This window comes from Aythya marila (genome assembly GCF_965140915.1).
Source record: "Aythya marila genome assembly, chromosome: 1".
NCBI lineage: Eukaryota > Metazoa > Chordata > Aves > Anseriformes > Anatidae > Aythya > Aythya marila.
The window spans coordinates 109773053-109782615 of record NC_139042.1 but is presented as its reverse complement, the minus strand read 5'-3'; the positions used below and the strand labels follow the sequence as shown (position 1 = coordinate 109782615).

At 38.7% G+C, this 9563-nt stretch overlaps 1 protein-coding gene across 2 annotated transcripts; it reads left to right on the top strand.

Moving 5' to 3' along the window:
* Nucleotides 1-477: 477 nt before the first annotated feature.
* LOC309876926 (cell surface glycoprotein CD200 receptor 2-like) lies at nucleotides 478-9277 on the top strand. Of its 2 annotated transcripts, XM_082757815.1 has the most exons (7): nucleotides 478-571; nucleotides 1658-1754; nucleotides 3115-3420; nucleotides 5087-5335; nucleotides 6279-6380; nucleotides 7293-7339; nucleotides 8641-9277. In XM_082757815.1, exons 2-7 carry the CDS (start codon nucleotides 1688-1690, stop codon nucleotides 8755-8757), a joined length of 888 nt encoding a protein of 295 aa, XP_082613941.1. In that variant the 5' UTR covers nucleotides 478-571; nucleotides 1658-1687; the 3' UTR covers nucleotides 8758-9277. The 2 variants fall into 2 exon arrangements, with proteins under 2 accessions (XP_082613941.1, XP_082613940.1); XM_082757814.1 differs by lacking the exon at nucleotides 478-571 and having other exon boundaries at nucleotides 1265-1754.
* The last annotated feature ends 286 nt before the right edge of the window (nucleotides 9278-9563 follow it).

The following is a 9563-nucleotide window of genomic DNA, read 5'->3' as shown; positions in this document are numbered from 1 at the left end:
TGCTACATTTGTTTTTCCATGCCACAAGTCTGGCATTGTTCTTTTTGTTTTGGCTTGTTCCTTTTGTTGTTGTTGTTTTGTTTTGTTTTTCTGTGCACCAAGTGTCCTCACTTGTTATATTTTACATTAAGGATGTATCTTCTAATGTAGCATCATTGCATCCTGTTATTTTACAGAAATCGATACCAGCTGAGGTTTCTTTTTGCACAGAACCCTGTCTGCCTTTCCTCCTCCTCCTCTCAGCAAGTACCACTAAATGCATTTGCATATGGGTGTGAAGAGTGCATGATTATAATAGGCTGCATGTGTCCTGTAGCAACACACGACATTTTGGGATCAAGTATGACAGAAAGATACTTGCTAGTTTGGCATGTATTGGCTTTTGACTTGGGAATGTAAACAACATATTAGTACTTGCCATAGCTGCCATAGAATGGCAACATCATTTTCCAATCATCTGTAGGTGTGGGTGACTAAGTCAGAAAGCGGAGCATTGAAGAGAGACAAATGACGGCAGAAGGGAGAGAATAACAAAAGGATGACCAAAAAGAGCATTTGAGGGAATCCAGAGGTGAGTGTTAGAAAATGAGAACTTCGTTGGCAGGTTGGACAGTAACATCAGAAAACACCATGCAAGGTATGCTTCTGTAGTGTCGTGAAAACAGACACACGCTGGGACCTCTGCTTTATTGCACAGCGGTGGAGGGCACAGCAGTGCATTGGTTGTAAAGCCCTTTGCTGTAACATAGCCGGTGGGAGCTGCAGCTGGGTGCTCATCCACAGTCAGATGCAGGTCTTGGGACCTGAGCAGAAGAAGGTGGGAGTTTGACTGTGGGAATACATATGTATATTTTTCATTACAGTGCTATACAAGTTTGCCATAAAAAAAAATTGATTCATTTATGTATGTTACCCAACTGTCGTAAAGTATCAGTAATGTTCCTTGCCAAATTCATGTTCAAGCAACAGCTGTAGGGAACAATGTAAGTTACTAAATTCTTCTAAATTCTAAAGCAGGAAACAAACTCATATTTTTGTTCTCTTGCAAGAAGACAGTAGAAGACAGTTGCCTTTTTAGTTTTACTGAAGAAATGGAGTGACCCTTTGAGAAATTAAAAGCAGGGCAAGGGTTATGAAACATTTCTTTAGGTTATTTCCTTCAAATAGTTGTGTCTAGATCCTGAACTTTCCTATACATGCTGTTACCTTGATTTTTCAAAAGGAGTTGTAATACATGCATGTTTTCTATGGCAAAAGGTTTTGTTTTTTTTTTTTTTTTTTCATCTTCTGCAGGCAAGTCTACAAAGCAGCAGTAGGAGATTTGTAGTTATCCTTGTGCTAGCTAGTTGGACTTGCCATGAATAGTGAGCAGCTAGAGATGACTGGAAAAGGGTGTCAGAGATGCTGTTTTTTATTTTTATTTTATTATTTTATTATTTTTTATCCCCCTCTTTATTTAATTTGCTTGTAAATAGTAGTCTTGTTTGTTTGTTTTTGAAGCCCTTTTTACTTTCTCCCTCCAGCATTAGAATAATACTTGACATGGGGTCTTTTTTAGAACATCTGTTTTCAAAGGAAAAAAAGGTTTTACTTTTTGTTCTCTTTGAAGGTATTTGCGTGACAATTTGTGACTACATATCATTTCCTTTGCCTTCAGTTTCTGCAGTGTTGATTCATTTTGCTAAAGATGTCTCAGACGTGGTCAGTTCTGGCTGCACTCCTTTTCTTGATTTTCAGCCTGGTTGAAGGGTCAGGTAAGTGAGAAAGGTCCAAGCAACAGCCACTGTGTGGTACTCTGTATTACCAACGTGCACATATGCTGACACTTCACAGTTCCCCAGAGGAATTTGCTTATTTTTTAATGTGAGCATGAGGAGTGATGTCATCTCAGCTGGAAAAATAATCCTGTGCTTCCCAGAGTGGCACAGGATAATATACCTAATAAGGATCCAAAACACAAACCATCTGAAGATGCATCTTCTGTTCAGCTGGGATCATCAGGAGATCTATGGTTTCTGGCAGAAAAAGTGTTTATATATGCTCCATGTTACATATGAGCCAAGAACTACTGCGCCAAGTGTTTTACCATTGTTACAGGTGTAGTCATCTCCCAGGTTTTACTTGGATTTTAACTAAGGCAGCTAACTCAATAACAGTATACTTTTCTAAGACAAAACAAACAAACAAAAACCACAAAAAACAACTAAACTTTTCTTTCCCTTAAGGGTGAATCTTGGCCTCCCCAATGGGTTTTCAAAGCCCATATTAAAGCAATAGGAAACTGCTGACCAAAAAAAGATGAAGGACTTGTAGCTCATCAGCATATATCTGTGGTGGTTTTACTTGGTGGGCGGCCGAGCTCCACCACAACCGCTTTCTCACTTCCCCCTCCTCAAAGAGGAAGGGGGAGAAGGTTTGAGATGAGATTGATTTAATTAAAGGGAAAAGGGTGGAGGGGAGAAAAAAGATAATAATAGTAACAAAAAAAAACCACCATAGCGATTTTTGGGAGGGCAGCTCCCACCCCCACAGGAGCCCAATTTTTTATTGCTGAGTGTGATATCAGGTATTATGGAATATCCCTTTGGTTGGGTTAGGTCAGCTGACCTGGCAATGTCCCCTCCCCATCACTTGCCCACCCCCAGCCTGCTGGCTCCTGGGGGCTTGGAGGGAGTCCTTATGCTGTACCAGCACTATGCAGCAATAGACACAACACTGGAGTGATATCAGTGCTGTTCCAGCTATGAGTGCAGAGCTCAGCACTGTGTGGGCTGCTGCAGGGAAAGGTGACTCCACCCCAGACAGACCCAGCACAATATCATGTAACTGCACAGTATCCACAGAGGAAAGACACCTTTTCCACTGCATTTCCAGACTTCAAAGTCAGTGACAGTGGGAAGGAGGACCAGGAAACTGCATATGACTTATATGTGCCTGCACAGAGCAATATGTACCCAAGGCTGCCACTACAGTAAGAAAATAGAAATTTTAAAGTGTGGTGAAGCCAAGAGCCGTGCCTATGCTTTAATGAAGGCTGTAACATCATTTTTAACTTTTGACTTTTTTCCATTTTTTTCTCTCTCTCTGTCTCATTGTTTTTGTTTTCTTATGTAGCTTATAACATTGTGAATGTGGAGGCTGGCCATGAGGCTGTGTTGACTTGTGCTTCCACCTCCAAACTGTGTTTGGTAATGGTGACATGGGAGATAAAATCCAACACTTCCTGCTCTTTGGCCTATAGAAATGATCGCAATGAGACAAAGTTAAACTGCAGTGAGAGGATGATGTGGAAATATTCACCTGACAGGGACCCTGCTCTTCGTATTTACCCCGTGAACCTCAGTGATGAGGGAAATTACACCTGTGAAATTGCCACTGATATGGGGAATTTTCATTTTTCCTCTTTCCTGTCTGTGATAGGTAAGACACACCTAGTGTTTTTTTTGTAGCTGTTGGATGGAGATAAAAATGGCTTGACTTGGTGTTAAAAGACCAAATTCATTTTGGATGTATGCTGAGATTGAAAACAAAGTAGAAACTTAATTCAGTTGGACTGGCTGTTTGGAGAGGGGAAGGAGGCATGCAGAGTTACAGAATAGGACTGGGCTGTTTTAGGGATATATATATATTTTTTTATTTTTTTTAATTATTTTTTTTTTTCCCCTTCTGACTCATGAACAGGCAAAGATGTACCAAATGCAATGCTCTGGGTAGTTTCTGAGGTAGTTCTTTGGGCATAACACAGGATTTGAATGTTGTATGAATGTTCCCATAACCAGGAGTATACATTCTTGCTTAAGTTAATGTAAGTACAAGATATTAAATAAATATTCCTGCTTTAAGCTGAGCAGAAGGGTGCTGAACCAAAATTCACAATGCACATGATGTGTATTTTGTGTGGGTAAGAGCCAAGTAGGAAAGAAGAGAGAGTTTCAAGACATTATCTGGAAATATTTCACTCTTACAGAAACACTGAAAATTGTCTGTAAGGCTGCATCACTAAAATAAAAATGAAACTAGGCTATTTTCAACCTAGGCGGGGACAAAAGTGTGTTAGGAAACATAACTAATATATCAGATAATCTTTCTCAGATTGGTACATTTTCTCTAGGTTTCCTTAAATTTCAAGAAACATTTTACTGTGAGACAATTTTGTATTCTGATTATATTAGTCAATTTTTAGTTATGCTCAGAACGTTTATGGAAAATTTATTCGTAAATCAATAATTGCTACTGATAGTTTTTGTCTCTTGAAGTTTTTTCTTCCTTGCAGCGTCTTGCCTTTTTAATAATGCCTTAGACATTGTCCAAGCCTTTGCTTGTTTTGTCAAATGTAGAATATGAATTGTTGGGCTTTAGGCAGAATAGTTCTTGTCCAATTCCTCCTTTCTTTCCAGACTGTCAAATTCTTGATTCTACCTATATTCTAGCCTATATATCTAATTCTAGATTCTACCTTTGATTAGATATAAGGCAGAAATTCTTTACTCTGAGGGTGGTGAGGCACTGGCACAGGCTGCCCAGAGAAGCTCTGGAAGGTGTTCAAGGTCAGGTTGGATTGGGCTTTGGGCAACCTGATCTAGTGGGAGGTGTCCCACTAGACTAGGTGTCCCATGGCAGAGGACTGGAGCTAGGTGGTCTTTAAGGTCCCTTCCAAGCTGTTCTATAGTTCTATGTAGTTCTATGTAATCTTTTAGCTTGTATGTAATGTTTTAGGTATAGCTTCAGTAAGCTTTTTTTTTTTCTCTTTTCTTTCCCCAGTATGTACACTGCTATACTTATAAATCTACATTTAATCCAGCTCTGTCCATCATCCCATCTTCTCCTGTAACATCTATAGTCATCTTCTGGAAAATATGAGGGAACAATACTTTTTAATGCAGCTAGCATATTTTAGAGATATTTATTTACCTTGGACTTTGATGTATTTTTTTTCCCCTGAAGATGATTGGTGCTAATATTCCAAATTATTTTAAAATGTCTTGGATTGGCCATGTAAACTAAAAAAATACCACCTATTCTGTTTCTCAGTTGGAAACTTTACCCTGAACTAGAATTAACAACTGTGGTCTTTTTTCTTCTGTAGTCCCTCCTACAGTGACTCTGACCTCTGACAAGAGCAGAGTGGCTGTCTGCCAAGCTGCTGCTGGAAAGCCAGCTGCCAAAATCTCCTGGATTCCTGCAAGTAATAACAGCTCTGAGGAAGAATTCAAACATGGCAATGGAACAGTGACCAGAGTCAGCTACATTGGCTGGGTCAACAGCATGCACACCACTGTCACCTGCCTGGTTACCCATCCAGCTATGAACCAGAATCTCTCCCTAGATCTGTCAGGTAAAAAACATCATTCTGTAATTGCTTGTCATCATGCTCGTGTGATTCTTTGTGTTTTTCTATGAAGCTGTTCTAGCTGAATCCCAGGGTTTGGCAGATTGGTTAGTGGGGTGAAAAGCCAAAGTTCTCTTACATATTGATAGAGAAATTAATAATTTAATCAACTGAAACCAGTTGATGGCATGATATGGGGAAGCTTCCATTGTGAGTTTACTTGTATCACTATTTATTTTACAAAAGTTCCTCTTTCTGTTTCAGTGACCCTTTTTAATCAGTAATGATAGAAAATTTGCTCTCCACAGGAACTGTGATGCAGTTCACTAATTTTTTATGTGAAACTTTTAACCCCCAGAGCTGAATTTTGTCCAGATCCCCACTGGAAAACTTCCTTGGAGACTGTCTGTGTGTGACTCTTAATCAATCTTTCCCAGGCCCAAAGGTAGTAAAGGGTAAAATTTAGCTTCTCAGCTGTCTGTGTTAAATCTGATATAAGTTTCTGACTGTAAAATTTGTAAGAACAAATTAATTGTTCTTAATAAATAATTAACGTTAATTAAATGTTAATTAATAAAATAAGTGTTCATATCACCAAAATATCTCAGCAGATGCATGAAGGACAGAAATCAAGATAGACCAGCCATTAAATACAGCATTCTGCAGGGCCGTCTAGTTAGTTCTATTGATGCAGTACTAATACCGTTTCAACAAAGGGGGGCCATGCAGACACATGGGTTGAAAATGGAAGTATGTTTGTCTACACACAACTGGATGTGTGAAGTAGTTCCTATTCCTGGTTGGTGTCTAGACATCTCATCTATCTCTCACAGCTTATTGGTGCTGTGGGGGTAGAGCATTAGGTCTCCTTTCTGGTTAAGGTATGTACCAACATCATATAGTCAGTGGATACTGACATCTAGCTCTGTAACTAACTTTCTTTTCTCAGACTCTTCCTCCAGGCTTCACTATCCCCTGGTGGCACTGCCTGCAAGTGTTGCTGCTATCAGTGGTGTTGGTGTGCTTTTATGCTTAATTTTCACGTGCAGAGGTAAGTCATTTGATGAGTCTGAAATGTTTTACAATTCCGTGTCTGACTACTTGCAGGTACTAGGACATGTGCATTATTGTTGAGAGTGGGTTGGGAGGAAAGGATGAGGAAAATGTCCACATGGGATGCATTGACCCTTTGGAAAAGTCCTAACAAAAGAGGAGACAGAACTTTAAAACAAACTTGGATTTTCAGAAGAGCCATTGTTGTTATGCTAGTAATGTATTATATTTACAGCAGAGTTATCCAGGAAGAAAGGGATAATTGCAGAGAGGAGGGTGGGTCTTGAGTTTTTAGAATTTAGAATGATCAGTCTGCATTTACCAACATAAAAATTCAGTATATAAAAAGAAGTGTTCACAAACTTGTCTAGACGCCAGTCTAACAACTAGTTGCAAACAATCATTCTATATCCTGTTTGTATCTGCAGTCACAAGTTTTCCCTTAAGCAAATGTAAGAATAGGTCAAATGTACATGCTTCCCTCTGGTACAATCATACTTTTTCAGGCCGTGTAGATTTCATGGGCATTGAGTCAGCTCATACTGGGCATTGAGTCAGCTCACTTGACTCAATGCCCTCCCACTCTTGGAGTTAAGTAAAATGGCTGTGATGGGGTATGGATGGAGTAGAAGCCTGAGTGAAGGCTTAAAATGGAAGGAAGAGAGGTCCTTAGCCTATCATGTCCCCTCAGAAAAGTACACCTGAGTCAGTTCAATCATGTCTCCCAGGGAGACCAAAACTTTCAGTGAAGGGGAAAATAAAACAATAATGTATTCAGGAGCAGGGAATAAAAGGTGAGAACTTAACCAATGAGAGCAACTATTTCAAAGATAGTCCTTCAGGCATTGAGGGCAGCACATAACAACTTTTCACCGTGTCCCATCAAACCATTTTGATTTCCTACTTCCAGCTTTCTGCTTACGTAAATTGGCATGTGAGCCACCAGTACCGGTTGCAGTAAGTGGGCTTTCATTTTTGTGTGTGTGCACTTTCGTGTTTCTTTATTTGTTTTTGTTTGTTGTTTTATTCACTAAAACATTTAATTTCATTGTAACGTGTCTGCTCTGAAAAAACTTCTGTTTATCTCTGTTTGTGCTTGGAGAAGGGGAATGAGGAACTGTGTGTCTGGAAGGGTATTTATTATTTGGATGGCCCTAACTTCATTACTCAGAATATCTGAGTAATTGCATAAGCACTACATGGAGAATGGAGTAGTGCATTTCCTGCCTAAGAATACCATAAATTAAATTTGCAATACCAAGGTTTAAACTGAATTTTAGATCTTCCCAATGTTACTGTGTTCACAGCTGGCTTCACAGAGTAATCTTAACTCTGATCTTTTCCTTAAGAATGTGTATTGCCCTTGATGACAGAAATTTGCATGATTAAAGATGTGATGAAAACAGGCAGGCATTTACATGGAGGGAAAAGGGTGCAGTTCCTTATGCTGTATTAGCTATTTTAGCAACACAAACAGCTATGAAACTTTTATATTTTAAGTTGCAATTCAGACACTCAGGAGCTAGGAAACAACACTTAAATTTGCCACTGCAACTTTTATTTCCTCTCTAATTCCAGGGTGTCCTGATACATATTTAACAGCATGATAATATGCTTCTCTTTCCTCAGGGCTTCTGCCTCATTTAATGCACTGAAAGAGCAATTATTTCATATTTTGTTTTCTGCTCATGGTGGAATTAATGGCCGTGTGCCTTATTTGTTGCAAACTAGTCAAACAGTGCTCTGAAGCCAGAATGATTAATTTCCTGATATGCTCTTCAATGGCATTCAGCAGAATTTGACTGACGGGAGTGGGAGCTGCTTAGATCAAAGTCAAAAGCTTCCAGTAATTTTAGGTGCCTACATTGGAATGCCTGTGGCCTGACCTTTTTATTTTTTGTTGTTGTTGTTTGTTTTGTTTTGTTTTCTCAGAGAAGTTAGCATTGTTTGTTGTATTCTATTTTGCTGAAAATACTGACTTTTCAAAAATTGTTTCCAATCTCATTAAGAAAAAGAGGTTCAGAAGGTTGTCTCGTTTAGACTTTGTGAATGTACTTGTTTCTCTCTGATGGTTCAGGTTTCACCCTATGCACCCTACTCCTTTGCTTCAAGGTTCCTTTGCAAAACTACTGCTGCCTGCTAGTTTTCTTCTGGGCTTGCTTGTTTGTTTGGCCTCTGTAGATATGATGGCTCTACAAAATTCTGCATGTATATACATGTACATTATATAATGGTACATGTTTTCCTTTATATTGCAGACTGAGAACTTCAGGTCCACACCATCACATAAAAACACACCTGAAGTCAACCCTCATGTCTTAGAAGAGACTATCTATCAGAATTATGGAGCAGAAAATAAATTTATGGACTATTAACGATGTAAGCATTAAGTGGTCTAATACCAGCTCAGCTACTAACGGTACAGTTACTTGAACTTGTCCTTGAACTAACAAATCTCAGATCTCATGCACAGCAGGCTAGCAGAGTACTCACATACTCAACGCTGTCCAAGAAAATCCTTTGTCTTTCCTGATCTGAAGACAGTCAAGGGAGCAATATGCTGATGATTCCTCTCTTACTGTAAATATCAGAACAACTCTCGAAATATTTGCAACTTCTAAAGACTGAGTTGGAAAAACAGATTTGATTTTTTTTTTTTTTGGAAAATGGACTCTGAAGCATGTGCTATTTTCCCTCAAATCAACAATTGACGTAATTTTGTGACCAAGTAAAAGACTGCTGGTGAAAATGTAGCACTTCTGTGTCCAGTCCATTTTAGTGACTGGATTCTCATTGCAATTCAATGCTGGAAAACAGAAAGCGACACAAGGGACTCTGAAAAGACCAAGAAGACCTATCCAGCAGAAATAAAACTTTTTTTCTAGATAGATAGTTACATGTTACAGATAAGTATCTATTATTTCTTTTTTTTTTTCCTTTAATGTATTTCTTTTTCAATTAAACTTTCTATTTGCATTGATAATGGCAGAAAAAAAAAAACAAATCTGAATTTGTACTTGATATGAAAATGAGAAATAGCAATGAGCAATTTTCTAAGATTAATTTAAAAGTAAAAATATAAATATGCAAATATTTATCTCAAATGATTTGTGGGGCTATTTGGGTAACTCTTTACTGAGCAGATCACACCCTGGTTTTAAAGAGAAGAGCAGTGTTAAGT

Coding starts and splice junctions, on each gene's coding strand:
- LOC309876926 (XM_082757815.1), top strand. CDS start 1,688: ATGTCTCAGACGTGGTCAGTTCTGGCTGCACTCCTTTTCTTGATTTTC. Junction 6,381..7,292: donor CTTAATTTTCACGTGCAGAG/GTAAGTCATTTG, acceptor TCCTACTTCCAG/CTTTCTGCTTACGTAAATTG. Junction 7,340..8,640: donor AGCCACCAGTACCGGTTGCA/GTAAGTGGGCTT, acceptor TTTATATTGCAG/ACTGAGAACTTCAGGTCCAC.